General features: G+C 35.1%; 1 protein-coding gene across 1 annotated transcript in view; it reads left to right on the top strand.

Moving 5' to 3' along the window:
- Positions 1 to 3,071: 3,071 nt before the first annotated feature.
- The window catches only part of LOC124366775 (membrane-bound alkaline phosphatase-like), a 34,912-nt gene continuing 19,592 nt past the window's right edge, over positions 3,072 to 18,391 (top strand). The window contains exons 1-2 of the mRNA XM_046823376.1: positions 3,072 to 3,077; positions 9,274 to 10,006. Of these exons, the coding sequence (XP_046679332.1) occupies positions 3,072 to 3,077; positions 9,274 to 10,006 (739 nt within the window). The remainder of the gene's footprint in view (positions 3,078 to 9,273; positions 10,007 to 18,391) is intronic.

Below are 18,391 nucleotides of genomic sequence, written 5' to 3'. Positions count from 1 at the left end.
GCAAAGACAGTTAAGTTCTTGAATAATGCATAACCAATAAGTTCTTGGTTTTGACAATCCAATTTGTCATGAATATTGAATTTGCTCGTTCAAGAAATATTAAATGTTATTATTAAAAAAGTTTGATGATTTCTTTACTTACTATAATATATTTTTCTACGAGAGTTTTTCATAATTTACTCAGTACAATTTATTTTAGTTGATTTATTTAAGGATTAAATACACACAAAGTTTCTGTTCATCAGTAAAAGAAATTTACTATTGTAAAAATAACTTGAAAAGAAATGTGTATATGTGTGATACATTAATTAGCATACACGTACACATTTACTTATATACATTTATTTTGTATACATTTTACTTATATAAAATAAAATATAAAAAACGCATAACTTGGTACAGCTTTCTAATTCGTAATGTTATTCTAACTTTTTAATAGTATGGCTTCTTTAGTGGGAAATACAAAAGGGTGATATGAAAAAAGTTACTCGTATTTATTTTGTAATAATTAATTGCTAATAGCTAGAAACTAAACATGGATTCATCATTTAAAAGATTTGAATATCTCAGTGATCGTTGTCTAGGCTTAAAAAACTGTATTATATAATTTGTAAGACCAAATTTTTTCAAAATATTTGTGTCTTATAGATTTTCACTAGAATCTTATATATGTTTATTATTTATCTTTAAACTTGTAAACTGAGGTCATTTTAAACTTTTAAAACTAAATATTAAAATAAATGTGTAAATTTTTTGATAAACATAATATTGGATAGTTTAGTTCTAAGTGGTATAAGGATTTTTTTAGATCCGACGACTATTCACTGAAATATAACAATTTTTACCAAATAACCAATATTTTAAAAAGGAATTTTGAAAAATTATTGAATATTTTTTTATATGTAAGCTGTTTTGACCAATATTCATATAGTTTCATAATTTTATCTTAAGTTACCTCTTACACATAAAAATCTTTGTAAAAATCACATACAGACAAACAGACAGAAAACGAAGTGTGAAAGACCATACTTTATGTTCACTAACATTGTTTTGTTATTTTGACTTTGGGAATAACCTCCTGAAGTTTGGCTGCCTACATAAGGAAAACTCTGTACATCGTATTTAAAAATTGTATACGCCAAGTTAATAACTAAATTATAAAAGATAAATCCTTAAATATTATTTAACACTATGTACATAAATTTCAGAATAAAAGCTAAAACTCACAACACCTTTAATACAGAGTTATTGATAAAGACTTACAAACAAAACAAATGAATTCGAAACCAATTGATGAATTTGTATCCATAATCATCCATCCGGATCAGACATGGTACAGAACAAGCTTGTTACCTTGCCAATATTTGTCCGTGGACAAGCATCTGAATAATTCAACGTTTTAATACAGAAAACGTTGAATTATTCTACTACAATCATTCATCTCCACTGACTTGAGTGTAACATTTTTTAGATGTATTGTTTATTTAAGTATGAACATATAAAAATATATATTTCGAAACCAAAAGTAAAAGTACCACAGAATATATAAGTGTAATATGTTTTGTGTTTGATCATTGCGATTTTACACAATATATAAGTACACCATACGTCCACGTGTCGCGTAACAGGCCTCGCTGAGACTGCATGCAAATTTAAAATATATTGCTGATCAGAATTATATAACTATTTGTATATTTTTGGTCGTATAAGAAACTAACTTGTATAATAACTTTAGTTCCACATGTTACACAAATCCCTCAATAATTACAATAATTTTCAGTAACATATTTATCTATGATTTTTTGTGAAATTTCTCTCTGAAACATATCATTAGTAGCTAGGTTAAAAAGCGAAAATCAATTTATTCCAAAGGATAATTTGGTGTTTATAATACGATTAAAATGTTACTAAAAATAGAACAAATTTTAGGTATTCTAATAAGAATATTTTTTTATATTTATTTGAGTTAGGAATTATTTTAAATATGTTGAAATATATAAATATTTAACAATACATTTCAATATTTTGTAAGTATATGTAAGATATATTTCGCAATCTTCAGAAGCAACTGTAGAAAATGGGGACAGATAAATCTGCTAGGGCGAGGTAACGAACTGGCCATGTCTGCTCCGCACAAGGAACTAAGTGCCCTCGGAGGTTTCCTCAGTTGAATTACTTTTCCAAGAGTTCTCCACCTCATACATAGTGTACATTTTCTATGAAGTTTCATTTTCAATTTACCGATTGTTACCTTTTGTTCAATGACAAATAATTTAATACAGAATTAATCTGACCTTTTGTTACACAAATACTGTTTGTTATGTGAAGAGATTTAGAACAAATAAAATTGAGAATATTCTATTACATATTATACTTTAGTAGTAGCTATCATATAATTTTCTGTTGCAATGTCGTAAAATACTTGCTTAAGATATTTTGTGATGTGCTTAAATAATATTGAATTATTTAGTAGTATCAGAATTAATATAATAACTAATTTAAATAGTTTTCTATATTTACTTATAGTTTGATGTTAATGTTTTCATGCCTGATTGTTGCTAAAATTATTATTGGCTATTTGTTTTGCCTTAACTCGTGTTTACGTTGTTATATGAAGCATATCTTTAAGTTATAAAAGATTAAGTTAGTTTCCGTTAAATTTCAATAGTTGTTAATATAATCTTGACAACTTTTTTGTGTTAAATATACAGTATAGTAGTGTTGGTATACGAATAAATCCTTTTGGTTTGTGGGCCTAAGGTATAGATAAATTTCCGTTACAGTTCATAAAAACTGACATTTTAAAACTCACACATCAATAAACGTTGGCTCCTGCGACCACCTGTAGTGTATATATAATGCTTCATAATATCATGTAGGTTTTATTAAGCATATAAAAACAGTTATCTGTGACTTTATGCGATTTTTCCTGCTGAATAATAGGAAATGTATAATAATGATTACAAATCATTCTAAATTGCATACTAAACACTCCAGAAACAAGAATGGTTAATGAAATGACTTCTAATTTGAGTGAGTAAATTTTCTAAATTGTATTGTGAAATTACAAAATGCCAGTACGTTATAATATAATATAATAAAAATAATATATAACAAAAAACAATTTATTTACCATTTGAAGGAAAGGGGGAGGGACTAATTAGCATTAATTATGTTTATTGCCATTACGAGCAACATCATATTACCTCCTGACCCAATACAGGCTCCATGTCATGTCAATTTCATCCAAAACTAAGATATATAGCGTAATAAATCCGACATACGGGACAACCCTGATTGGGTTCATGCAAAATTATAAAAAGTTTTATTATTTTTTAGACAGTTTTTTGTGATAAATGGATCGTTGAAGCAAGATATTATTCATTTCACCGTTTTCCCTTAATGCACTGTTAAAATGCCATATCACAATGTCAAGTATGCCAGTTGGAAGTACTACATTTGAAAAAGTTCACAGCTTTGTTCATTAAGGTTGGTTTTATAAAATTTTTTGAATTGTATTTAAACGTATTCACAATTTTATTTAGACAAAATGAAAGCGGTCCATTTTCCGGTCTAGGGTTTTACTACGATGGAGAGGATACAATTACCTTAGATATTTTTTTGTACCAACCAATAACTCTGCACTATTCGAAAAAAGTCCTTTTATGAGAATTCAATGAGGTAAATGGTGTAAGTAAGACATTAACATTATCTTATTACGTCTTAGTTTTTATGGCCTCTAAAGTTCTCCGCAGTCTGGAATATTTCGATGTATGATAACTTTCAGTCTTTAAGGACATGCGGCCTTAGGGAACTCATGGTCTCAGATAAATTCACACTTCGAGAAGTTACCCCCCTCTCAGAGCTGAAAGTTCCTTAGGGTATTTTTGACCTTCTTGTCTCTAGAAACTCTTTAGAAACTCTGTAAGTTCAAAAATCGCATATCATTGATACCCAACAACGAGGAGCAGTACATTTCCTTTACGGTCAGTTTGTAAGGTGGAATTGAACTACTATTCATCGATTCATTCAAGTTCATGTCACAAAGTCTCGATAGGTTGGCAAAGAATCTGACTAGATCTCAATTCAAACACATCTCAACATATTACAATGGTAAGGACCTCAATTTATTGCTACAAAAAGGAGTGTACACTTACGACTACATTGACAGTATAGAAAAGTATCGTGAAACATCACTACCTAGTCAAGAAGAATTTTACAATAGACTGAATAAACAACACATAACAAATGAAGATTACAAACATGCGTGCGATATATGGACCGCCTTTAACATTCAGAACATGAAAGAATATACAATGCTATATAACGAAACCGATGTCTTGCTGCTTGCAGATGTTATGGAAAACTTCAGGGATGTATGTCTCATTACATACAAATTAGATCCTGCATGGTATTTCACAGCACCTGGGTTGGCTTGGAACGCAGTGCTAAAAATTACAAAAGTCGAACTGTCCCTATTGACTGACATCAATATGGCACTCATGGTTGAAAAGGGTATTCGTGGTGGTATTTCACAGTGTTCTCATCGATATGCGAAGGCAAAAAATCCCTACATGAAAGGCTACGACAAATCGAAACCAAACAATTACCTCATGTGCTTGGATGCAAACAACCTGTATGGGTGGGCAATGTCTGTAAAACTACCGTATGCAAACTTTCAGTGGAGCAGTACAGACATCGATGTAATGAAAGTTAGTGACGATTCACCCACAGGCTACATATTAGAAGTTGATTTGGAATATCCCGAAGAACTACACTACGTACACTCTGATCGCTCCAGAACGTAGAGTCCCACCAGGATTGAAAATGGCAAAGCTTCTGACAACTGTCTACAGCAAAGAAAAGTATGTCATACACTACAAAAATTTAAAGCTTTAGTCTGGGTATGAAACTAAAACATGTTCATAGAGTTCTTAGTTTCAGTCAAAGCAATTGGTTGCAACCGTACATTAATCTGAATACCATGGAGCGTACAAAGGCGAAAAATGATTTTGAGAAAGACTTTTTCAAACTAATGAACAACTCAGTGTTTGGAAAAACTATGGAAAATATGAGAAATCGTGTGGACATTCGTTTGGGTACTAAATCCAAATTAGTGGAAAGATGGGTTAGCAAACCGAACTTTAAGAGTCGAACTATCTTTACAGAAAACCTAGTTGCTGTACATTTTAGTAAGAAAAAACTTTTGTTAAATAAACCTATTCACGTAGGTATGAGTATTCTAGACATATCAAAGACACTGATGTATGATTTCCACTACAATGAAAGAGTAGTATGGATCTAACATAAAAATGGTGTACACCGATACTGATTCCCTGATATATGACATCAAAACGAAAAACTTCTATGAAGACATGAAACATTTAATTGGATTATTTGATACAAGTGACTACCCCAACCCCAACCAATATGGGCTTCCCCACGTAAACAAAAAAGTTCTGGGTAAAATGAAAGATGAACTTTATGGTCGATCTGTTTGTTTAGTAACATCGAGCACTACAAAACGATGAATACAATTCTGAGTCAAGCACACAATCTCTACAGCGTAGAACTCCATAAAGTGGTACTTTCATCAAAGGACGACAAGCGTTTCGTACTCGAAGACAATATCCGAACCCAAGTCTGAGGTCATCATAGAATATGCGAAAACTGTTAAATTGTAAATGTATGTAAGAGAAAATACTATGGAAATTCAAGTGTATCGCAAAGATAAATTCGAAGACCAATTTTTTACCTAGACCGTTACAGTGTCTTATTGTAGGACCGTCTGGGAGTGGTAAAACGAACTTGTTATTGAATTTCATTTACAACAAAGATGGATTTCCGTTCAAGAATCTATAGGTGTTTAGTCGTTCAATAGAACAACCTGCATATGTAGATCTGCGTGAACAATACAGTAGATTAGAAAAAAACCTTGGGAAGACACATAGCGTTTTTCTATTCATCCTGTCAAGATCTCATTTCTCTCGAGGACTGCAAACCAAACTCACTTGTGGTATTCGATGACTGCCTCCTAGAAGAGCAAACCAAAATCAAAGACTATTTCATTAGAGGACGTCATAAAGGGATTTCTTGTGTCTACCTGAGTCAGAGATATGGTCGGGTAGATATGCAGGTCATACGAAACAATGTTAATTTGTTGTGTCTGTTTACAATGAACAAGTACTATGCAAAGAGAGTGTTCCAGGACTTTGTAGGTTCTGACATGACTTTAAACCAATTTGAAGCTCTCTGCTTTGAGTGCTGGAAAACACCTCATGGATTCATATCTCTTAATACAACTGCTAAACCACAAAAAAGGAAATATATGTGCAATTTAAAAAGGAAACTATGTGTTGAATAATACTTCGTTGTAAAACGTTATAGCAAACGTGATTTGACGTTCTCCAAACGTAATTTGACGTTCCAGTATAAACGTAATTTTGCGTTCCAGTATAAACGTGATTTGACTTTCCAGTATAAACGTGATTTGACGTTCCAATATAAACGTAATTTGACGCTCCAGTATAAACGTAATTTGACGTTCCAGTATAAACGTAATTTGACGTTCCAGTATAAACGTAAGTTGACGTTCCAGTATAAACGTAATTTGATGTTCCAGTATAAACGTGATTTGACATTCCAGTATAAACGTAATTTTACGTTCCAGTGTAAACGTTATTTGAAATTTTTAAAGAATAACTCTGAATCTATTACTATAAGTATACAACATGGCGAAAAAATTTAGATGCAAAAGAAGCAAGGCGACTTGAAAAAAATCAGAGTGTCTTGGCTGCAAAGTTCAAACGTGCTGAACAGAATGAATTAAAAACCTTCTCAAATAAAAATACTATATCTTCAAATGCTAATGAGACGTCTGCCAATCGTAATATATCAATAACAAATGATCGACCGCTCACTGTTTCTAAAGCTAGACAGTTGGATGAGTTAAACCGGAAATTACAAAGTAAGTTTGCTCAGGCCCATTTCAAAGAGTTAGAAGATGTTCGTGAAAATGAGAAAAAGTACGAACCAATCACCAGAGCCATTAGGGAACAACAACATAAAAAATTGGAAACACAAAAGATACGTAGTCAGTACCGTATGAAACAGTTGGTAAGATTTCAGCCTCAAGCATCAGATCGTCGAACGTTTGAGGATGTAGATTACGATGATGAACCAGAAGTACAACCTCAAGAGCAATCGATGAAACAGTTGATGGATTCTAAAGTAGTAACACTTGGTTCTCTAGGAGCCCGATACCTTCCAAAATCCAACGACAAACAGTTTGGTATTTGGTACGATGAAAATCTAGAGCAGCCGATGATCGGTTCCGAACCGATTACATTTGATTATGATGATATTATATTAATCAGCTCTCAAAAGAAATACAAAGTTACTGAGGGTCTTTGGAGATTGTTGACGAAAAACAATATAGTAGAGAAGGATATGTACACCGATGAAGATTGGAACTCTTACAAGGACATGTTGGTGAGGACAAACTCGCTTTTCCAAAGAAACAATCCCAAAAGTAGTCGTCCCAAATCAAGTCAAGGACTAAAGTGGAAACATATGATAAAACCTATTTGTTATGAGTTGGTGAATGGAAAAGTGGCAACAGTTGGTTCAGGATTAAAGGTTTACAACGAAAATCCGGTCGAATATAGGTACATCAAGAACTTCAAAGACCTCATTGACAGGTTACACTACATTCAAGCTCAGGAAGAAGCGGGGAACAACAACTTTCATAATGAAAAACTGTCTGTAGTTGATTTCCTTCACGATGAAACGGAAGTTCTAATTGCTACACCTAAAGTACCTAGTCATATGTTTGTCTGTTTTGCCTGAACATGTTATAGAAGGTAAAGGGCTTTTGAACGACATCATTAACAAGTTACCATTCGAGTTACATGCGCCCAAGAACTGGAATCTTGATACAGGTGACAGACAGAAGACAGGTGGGAGGCGACAAAATTTACAAAAGAAAGCTTGGGAGAGGGTTACCTCAGATGATGCTGACTTGAATGAGCATATGGTCGGCCTAGCAACAACAGAAGGAAACGTGGTTGAAACGTAAACTCGGTATGGGGTTAGGAACTTCAGGATGTATCTACCCATCACATATATAAAGCAATGAAAGCAAATATTTTTTACCCTATATATAAGATAGGATATATTAGAACAGTGATCAGTGGTAAAACCAATGATGGAGAAACTGTATATTGAATTTTCGAGCGGTATAGCAAGAAGTGAGTATAGAACTTTGATGCCAGTTTCAGAGCTCAACTTCAATACACTCAACAACAATACAACATTTAAACTGGATCATGGAGACGCATTTTATGATTCACGCATAATGTACCACATTCAAGGAAAGTATGTGCAAAAATCTGATGGATCTGATTATCAAACTAACACTACCGTCAAACTGGTAGACAACTTCGCGGCCTTCTTGTTTTCAAGAATAGAGCTGAGGAAACACAATACATTGATCGACACAGTAGAACTCCCCGGCATCACCAGCACTATTAAGGGGATTGTTAGTTACAGTAACACTAAAAAACAAACACTCTCAAGTAGTGGTTTCTCATCATCGTTTACAGGAGGTGGGAAGTTTGAGGCACTCGGCACACTTGGGCATCTAGGATTAGGGTTCTTTGACCACCTACGTTACCCGATGTAGAAGGGAGGTTTTGAAATCACATTTACTAGGAATGAAGATAATGATGCGTTGTTTCACTGCAAAGGGTCAGGGTTCACAGCAACGGATCCTGGCGATGGGAAAATTGTGATAGAGTCGTTTGTGTTACGAGTCCCCATAGTCGATTATATCAGCACTTCCAAAATACAGATAATTGATGGTTTGAAACATTTGAGTGACAAGGATGCTTTAGTCTACAACTTCTTACAATGGCAATGCATCGACAAAAGAGGGGTGTTCGGTTCATCGTTCAGCTTCGATATTACAAGTGTTTACAGAAATGTGTACAATCCTAGATTTGTTATAATCGCACTTCACACAAACAGAACAAACACTCAGGCAAAATATCCTAGTAGATTTGACAGCTGCAACATCAAAAATGTGTCTGTAAAAATTAATGGAGAAAGGTACCCTCAGGAATTGCAGAATTTTGATATTACTAATGGTATATACAGGATCATGTACGATCAGTACCTAGGGATCCGAAAAATAAACTTCGGAGACAATAACGTGTTAGTAAACCTGAAAGAATTTATTAATAACTCACCTTTGGTTGTAACTGTAATCGACAGCGCGTGAGTCCATCGACCAGGGTGGGCGGCACCTGCAGGCCGGGGGCCAAGCTTCTGACGGTGACTGATAATGGTCTACCTCCGCCTGGGAGCTGCTATGTCCTGTTCACTGGAACAAACTATGTCGCCGCCGATGAGTCCTGTACCATCTTCGAGCACCTAGAACGACAGTTAACTGCTCGCCTCAGCTCGTCGGCCGTCATCGTGTCAACTGTTCCGCATCGACATGATCTCTCTATGGACCACGCCGTGAACCGGCGTATTGCCCTCGTTAACTTCTACATCGAGGAGCTGTCTGTTCGATATAAAGGAATAGAGGTACTAAATTTCAACGAGATCGGAAGGCGCTGGTTTACCCAACACGGTATGCACTTGCGACTGCCTGGCAAGCGGCTGCTGGCTGAGCTTCTGTTGGGGTGTCTTGATCGTTTCGGTCAGTCACCAACCATCCGACCCCCAACCTCGCCTGCTCATGCTGCCTCTTCTTGTGCGGCCTCTTCCACTCCGTTGTCTTCACTGCCTGTGCAAGATCGCCAACAACTGAGCTCGGAGGCACTATCTCCAACGGCAGTGCAGCCTGTGGAGCCGGTCATCGTTGGGTACACTACGTCGAGACCAGTTCCTCCACTTATGACGCCAGGACCTGCTTCCTCGAGATTCGCGCTGGTGCCATCTCCAGAGGGCGCGATGACACGTCCTGGCAATAAGACATTCGCCGAGGCCGTCAACAGCTGTCCGCCTGCCACCTCATCGCCGGTGCCTTTGGTCAAATTTGATTCTGTTTTTTTAGGGGCCCCACGCCTAAAAACAAAATTGACTGACGTTACCCAACAAATACAAACGAGTTCAAAATTTCTCAATCAGATTCAAATCCGACTGCTTCACCAAAATGCCCAATCTGCCACTAACAAGCTTGACGAAATTCAACTGATGTGTGCAGAAATGAAAACAGATGTACTTGTATTAACTGAGAACGGTTTTAATGACAAGAACATCGACCTATGCAAAATTCCAAATTTCACATTGGCTAATTCATATTGCCGACAACTTTCCAAAGGAGGAGGAGTCGCCATTTTTGTTAGAAAAAATTATACTTTTTCTCCATTTTTACCCATAAAAACTAGCGAAAAAGATTTTGAAGCAGTTGGGATAAAATCCAATTCAAACAGATCAAAATTAACCGTCATCGGAATCTATAGGTCTCCCAATGGCACTGAGGAAAATTTTTTTACACATTTTGAAGCCCTACTGATGGATTTGACTAGCCATCAACAGGATTATGTCCTAATGGGTGACTTCAACATTAATACAATGGACACTAATCATCCTTCCACCAAACGATTTGTCGACTTGTTAAGGTCATTTGACCTAGAATTGTTAGTCAAAACGCCAACGCGTGTGACACATTCAACACAGTCGACAATTTACAACATCATCTCCAATCTATCAAGTGTCGCAGTGTCCGTGGTCAATACAGCTATCTCGGACCACTATGGCCAAGAGGCCATAATTAGTGGAGTAAAAATCGAGAGGGAGCTAAAAATCACGAAAACAATAAGAGACTTAAGGCCAGGAAACATCGCTCTTCTCAACACTTCCCTTTCTAAAGAAAATTGGAAACACCAAGATTCAATTCATTCAGTAGATGAGCATTTTAAAAGGTTTAGTGATACACTCAACTTTCATCTTGACATGTGCTGTCCACTCAAAACCATAAAAGTTTGTCCCAAAAGGGTAAACAACAAATGGATAACTAAAGGAATTTTGGTTTCTAGAGAAAAAACTAAAGATTTTCTCAGAAATCCAAAAAACGTCCCAAAATGAAGAATTCAAGCGGTTTTTTTTCGAAATTACAAACGAATTTATAGAAAAGTTATCCAAGCTGCAAAGGCATATGATGTTTCCAAATCAATTATATCTTCCAAAAATATTTCTAAAACTGCATGGGACATCATCAACAATAAAAACAAATCAAGTAACAAACAAATCAAATTAAAAAGTGGTGATAGACTTGTGGAGGACGCGGTGGAGCTTGCAAATAGGTTTAACAGATTCTTCGGATCTGTGGCTTGTGAGCAAGGCCCTTGCCCATCACCCCCACAAGGAATCACAAGACGTAGGCAGTGTCCAGTAGCCTCCCTGGCACTGGCACCTGTCGTTGAGGAAGAGCTTGAAAAATAATTCAGCAGCTCCCAGCCAAAAAAAACAAATGATTTAAATTTAATGTCAACGTGGCTCATAAAAAAATGTTCAAAGCATATTGTGAGACCATTAACCCAATTAGTAAATTTCTCTTTTGAACGAGGAGTTTTTCCCTCACTCCTCAAAACCGCTAAAGTAACCCCTATTTTCAAGAAAGACGATCCCCAATCCCCACAAAATTACCGGCCTGTCTCAATTTTGCCAGTTATGAGCAAAATATTCGAAAAGCTTTTCTTGACACGAATGCTTCAATTTTTGAATAAACACAACCAGCTATCGGAAGACCAGTTTGGCTTCAGGAAGGGCAAGTCGATAATAGACGCAGTTTTAAATCTTGTCGACATGGTTGTAGAGGGACTAGAACGTCGGGATCACACATTGAGTGTGATCCTGGACTTATCGAAGGCATTCGACTGTGTTGACCATGTTACAATGCTTGACAAACTTGAATCTCATGGCATCCGAGGCGTGCCTCTCCAGTGGCTCAGATCATTTCTAAGCCATAGGACTCAAATTGTCCAGATCTCAAATAAATTATCTGAACCAATTCACCTGAGTTATGGTGTCCCACAGGGCTCAATTCTCAGTCCAATTCTCGTCCTGATCTATGTCAATGATGTAGGTTCATCACTTCTGCACGGAAGACTAGTGCAGTATGCTGATGACACGACTCTCTGTTTCACTAGCAAATCAAAATTGACTTTGGAACAGCATAGTTTTGTTTTAAATTAACAACTGTGTCCAAAATTTTAACAGCCTCAATCTTAAAACAAATTCTGTAAAATCCAATTTTATAAATTTTGCTTTACGACCAGTAGATAGTCATGATGAGCCAGCTGTTATGTTGGCTGACACTATGCTGGAAGAAGTATATTGTTCGAAATTCCTGGGAATGTACCTAGATCGAGGGTTGACTTGGAACGATCACATCGACCACGTTTGCTCCAAATTGGCCTCAGGCATTTATGTTTTGAGGTCTCTAGCCAAATACTGCCCGACTCAAGTTCTGATGATGGCGTATTATGGCTTGATTTACCCCCACCTCACTTACGGGCTGGTGTTGTGGGGAGCTTGTGCAAACAATCAATTCCTGAGAGTGTTCAAGCTGCAAAAACAAGCGATCCGCATTATCGCTAAGTTGAAATTTAGAGAGACGTGCAAGGAAGCCTTCAAAAATTTGCAACTGTTGACGCTGCCCAGTCTCTACATCTTGGAAACAACGCTGTTTTGTATGTCTAAATGTGCCATGACGAATGGCCGAGACATACATATGTATGAGACTAGAGGCAAAGATAACTACCGAACTGGTAGACACAGAACGGTGGTTTATGAACGCTTGCCTTCACAGGCAGGTGTTCAATTCGTCCATAAGTTACCAGATTCAATTAAAAACATTTCAACACTCAAAGTGTTAAAAACTTGTTTGAAACGCTTTTTAGTGTCAAAAACATTTTATAATGTTGACGAGTTTTTTTGCTTATGATTGGGAGACCACCAATTAAAAAGACTGACAAAATTCGTCGCTGGAAGTGGGAATAATTGGTGAATGAATGGATGTGGGTACGTTTGCAGAATTGTATATTTGAATGAGATTTCTTGTGGTGTGTTTGACAAAAATTTTAGCCAGTAAAAAGTAAAAATATGACATTTGCCATGCGTTGTATAATGTTCCGGCAATAAAAAACTGATTTGATTTGAATTGACACACATCTACATGAACCAACAACAGACAGATCTCTAAGTGACATTCAGATTGAATAAAATTTTGTAAAAGCAATTGCATCTCCACAGGGGAGCAGCGGCACCACAGCATATGTTGTTGTTGTATCTGAGGCACATTTCTCATATGAAATTAATCGAAAGGTAATCAAATTCCTGTAAAAACAAATAAAACAAAACAAACCAACAAACAAAAGTAAAATTAAAATGTTTTATTTTTTTCTTTAGTAGGGGCAATTATTGTTTTCATGTCAGTGTTTTTTATATAAGAAAGCGTATTGAATGGAAAGTCAGCATAATTATACAGTTTGGCTATCCGAAGCTCAAAATCGTAGGCTTCGTACAGCGTACAAAAGACGGAAATCTACAGTAATCAGATTATCTAATGAACAGTCTCACGGAAGCGATCGTATACTTCTTTCTGGAGAGTAACACAAAGCCGTTTCTAAAGCTGTTAAGAACAAAAAAGGTTTACAATTGCTTCTAAGTTACAACCAACTCGTATCTAATAAACAAGGAGGGTTTTTAAAGGAACTTATGGAAATGGTGGATTCGTCAGTTCCTGGAGGTAAACGCTTCATCTCCCATTAATAAGAATAAAATTGGCTCTTTTACTGAGAGAAAAATTTATACCTTGGTTAAAGAGTTTAGTCGATGAGGAGTTGGACACCATTACTGAAAAAGACCCTACGGGTAGAGGGTTAAAACGACGTATTGGTCGGAAGCTTGATGCATTGTTGTCTGTGAATAAAAAAAAGAGATCTTCCCGCTGTCTCTTGGTGAAATAGAAAAATTAGCAGTTATATTAAACACTAATGGGTTTAGAGGTTGTTTTCATGCGACAGTTATTTCCAGACAAACCTACAAATATTGAAAGTGGTATTGTAAATCTTGGTGACATTTTATCTGATGGTACTCACTGGACGTGTTATGTGAAACGTGGTGAAAAGAAATTATATTTTGAATCATATGGCGATATCAATCCTCCAATAGAAGTAGTCAGGTACTTGGGGCCAAAAGGGTTGGTTTATAACTCAGAGCGTATTCAGAGGTTTGACGATCCTCCTATCTGTGAACATCTGTGCCTGGAGGTGCTACGACGAGATTCAGCTGGTGAGGACTGAGAACATATTCTTTGTAATATAAGAAACAATAAAAATGCATGGAAACCGCGGTTTTATTTTCAACAGATTTGGAGACGAAATTGAAATTGGAATTGAATTGGAATCGAAATACCAACTCAACTCAATTCAGACTCTTCTCCTGACGAGATAATTCAGCTTGCAAGTGATGTATCAAAAGTCTCACAAGATTTATCCGAAGTCAAGAAATTATTGGAATCGCAATTGGTAAAATCGGAAAAAATAATAATTGCGATCGAGATTGTCCCCACTAGTACCGTAAATGGTGAAAATATATGGAGCAGCTTCCTACTGAAAAACCACCAGAGAATTGGTCAAGTGAGCAAAGCAGTGGAGCCATATGATGTGGTTGTCAAAGTTCAATTGAGTGAATTAGAAGGCAAGATATACATCATGCAGAAAAAATTCAACACCGAAATAAAAAATATATGGACAGAGGTTTTGAAGACTTCCATGATGGAAGTAACTTCATCTAAAACTTGTATAGAATTATAAGTATATAAAAACTGCAACCATGCCATTACTCAAACTAACTGGAACTGAGTCTGTACTGACTCTCCATCTAGAACACCCCATCCACTTGGATCCAAACGCAGAGTATTATATGGCTCTTGTTGGATTTTACTCTGAGAACAACATATACAACTTGTTGCAACATGCAAAAGTCTATTTTTGGGACTTGGAAATACATTTCATTCCGAAACCACTGATACTTCAATGCGGTTACTGGACCATTGAAGAACTTAAAAAGAGTTTCAGAGATTACATAAAATCGTTGAATCTTAGTGTAAATTCTGACGATTTCAAGATCTTTAAAGATGGTGACAACATATCAGATAATTCTCCAATTAAATTCTACTTGGATAAAACCGTTAGTGATCTCTTAGGTTTTGAAAAATGTGATGCAACAAACTTACAAAAAGAATCGTCTTACTTCAACTCAAATGAAAATGTAATTGCATTAAATCCACCGAATCTCAGAGCCGTTGATGTCATCGAGATACACTGCAATATTGTCAACAATAGTCTTGTCAATCATGATGTTCACTCTCACAAACATTTTGAGACAGCAATCCTCTACTCCTTTCCCCCTAATGTACCACACGGCTACAAAATATCTCAATCACCTCAAGAAAAGCACTACTCTTCGGAGCGGTTTACGAAAGATTCAACAGATCACAATCACACTTGTAGACCCAAACCACCAACTGCTCCAGAACAACCATGTAAACAACATCGTCTATTTAGATCTGATCAGTAAATCACAAACACATACATACTCACAATTGTGGTAAATAAACACAAGCGCGGTGTCTGCGCAGTGGCGGTGACGGGACAGCGATGAGATGCGCGGTGGTGACCACCCATTCTCACACTCTTAATCGCTGAACCGCTCTCCAACAATTCTGTCCCAGATTCGGTTTGACATGGTTTGTCCCAGAACCGGTCTCAGGTGCTTTGTCCCAGAAACGGCAATAGTATACTACTGATGCTGCTAGGAAATATGGTCGTATACAACAATTTTGTTTACTTGATGCAAAATATCTATAAGCTATATCGAACGCATAGGCAATAGGTTAAGACAGTTTTGGAGAATTATTTGAGTGGTATGTTGGTAAAGTAAAGAATTTAAAGTATTTCACGGAAGTGACATGTCTGATAGTATTTAAACAATTAATGAACATAAGTGAAAGGAAATATTGGGAAATATAAGACTTTTTAATTTTGTCCTTCGTAAGAACTCGTACTCTTATCAGGTTTTAAAATGTTTGAATAAATGTTGTTCCATGACCTTTGTTGTTGCTCTGCGAAGACAAAAAGTAATGAAAATGAAGAAAATACTACATTAGTTTAGTTCCCTATCCTATGAATTTAATCATAAAGTAATTCACATCTATGTTAAAATTAATCATTTGCAATTCACCTATATCATAACAATCCTTAGTTTTTTAGTTCAATTTTTCTTGAGATTAGCGCGTAGCAACATATTTTGCGATTAATTTTTATTTATAAGATTATTACATCCAATTTTTAAATAAATATTCCTAACTTATCTAAATAGTCAGTGAGTAATTAATGATTGTCAGAGCTTAGTATAGCTGTTTATAACTGTAGTACTTTTTGTCTAACGTATGGTAGGAAGTACTGATGTTATTGAATACGCAAAGGGTTTAGTATAATTATTATTCCAAATATCATGGGCAGTTATATTATATTATACAACTTTGAAAATGAACATCACTGTAATAAAAAAACACTTAATGAAACGGAAACAATTAAATTAGAAGAGAAACGTATAAAAACGCCATTGATAGTACGAAGAAGTATAATACAAATTAATATGTACATACTTTATTAGTAAACTAAAGACAGTTTCCTGTTAACTTACTTATTATTAGTCTAAATTTTACCAAATGAAAATTTATAAACTAAACTAAAAAAAATCCAGAATCGGATAAATCAGTGTGTGTTTTTATGTTCGCAGTTGGACTCTAACGAAAAGTTTACTCATTGCATAAAAGTACTAACATTGACAAGTATTCAACTAATAATTTACACCAAATAACATTAACAACACAGTTTTAAGAATGAATTTGCTTAATTTTATTTGTGAAAAAGTAATTAAGAACTGTTGTACGAGTTTAGGGGAATTCAAAAGGAAAACATAATGTAAACATATTATTTTTTCACAAACATAAACGGAGAAGAATACATGGAACATATTGCAAGTTTTCGTTTTCTTAACTTTTCACTCCGATAACTACACTGATGGAGCGGAAAGCAGAAAACGGGGTCCTCCATCACTCCGCAGACTAGTTAGCTCGATACACAATACTGTACCTGAGTGCAAAGTTCTTGTATCTTGTGTTGTGTAGTAACTAACCGCACCGGCTACAAACACACTGTTAAGTTATTAACATAGTTACATAAGAAATGTCCTTCACACATTCAAAACCAGGTGTTTACAATCACTCATTTGTATATAAAGTTTATTGATTATAAGGATAGCCCTTGGAGCTCCGCTCTATTAGTCTAGAGCGAACTCAATCTCTATATAGTTAGAATGTATTCCATCAAAAGTTAGGACAATTTGGGTAACGAGCCTTCCAATCTCTAGACAACTACAACTGTATACTGATCTTAACATTGGATCTCCTCACTCTTCAATTCGATTACTCCTACAGAAAAATGAATGTAATATAGTTGCATTTACGAGATCTTCCTCGTCACATAGGCAAGGTTTCAACAGAATAAGAACTCAGTTTGTAATTTGTAAAATTGTGCGATAATTGATATTCAGACAAACACAATAAGGTGGACATTAGAACATCTTCTTTAAAATTTAGGATTGGGTATTGTTACTAGTTATAAAGTTAAATTAATCTATACCTATTCATAATATTATGAGCTAATTATCTCTCAATACCTTATTTCAAATTTTCCTCTTTAATTATGGAATGTACAAGTGATTTGCCTTACACTGTTGACAATGCGACTGTGTGTGAATCTAGATATTTCCGTTAATATTTAATTTAATTTCATGAGTACAATATACCAATGTAAATAAGAAAGAACTACTTTTGTTATTTTATATAGTTGTGGGTTGCTAGTATTATTTAGTTGTTTAGTGCTAAAATAAATTTAGTTCATTTGAAACCAAAATAGTAAATCAAATTTTATTTTATTTTTATAAACATAAAACATATAACATTACGTAGGTTTTGTTAAAAAATATTATGATAATTGAGAGTTTGAAAGAACTTAAATTTTAGTGCTGAAAACCTTAAGTTTGTTTTAGTGAAACCTCAATATTATAACAGTTTATTGTTTAAAAAAAATAATGTGGTTTTGAAATCGTTTTTATTGTTAGTTAAATAATGTTGAATCTAACACAAAAACTAAATACAAAATACATCTGGTTTGAGAAAGATATTAACATTCTAAGCATGGTCCTTTATGACTACAATGGAAAATCGGTACGAGTAATATATGAAAAGTGTTTTCGGAAAATTTTCTTTGTTTTGTTTTTTTCAGTAAATTTTGGTGAGAAAATC

Source organism: Homalodisca vitripennis, chromosome 7, assembly GCF_021130785.1.
Source record: "Homalodisca vitripennis isolate AUS2020 chromosome 7, UT_GWSS_2.1, whole genome shotgun sequence".
Classification (NCBI taxonomy): Eukaryota; Metazoa; Arthropoda; class Insecta; order Hemiptera; family Cicadellidae; genus Homalodisca; species Homalodisca vitripennis.
The sequence above is the reverse complement of the archived record's forward strand: the minus strand, read 5'-3'. Positions and strand labels throughout refer to the sequence as shown.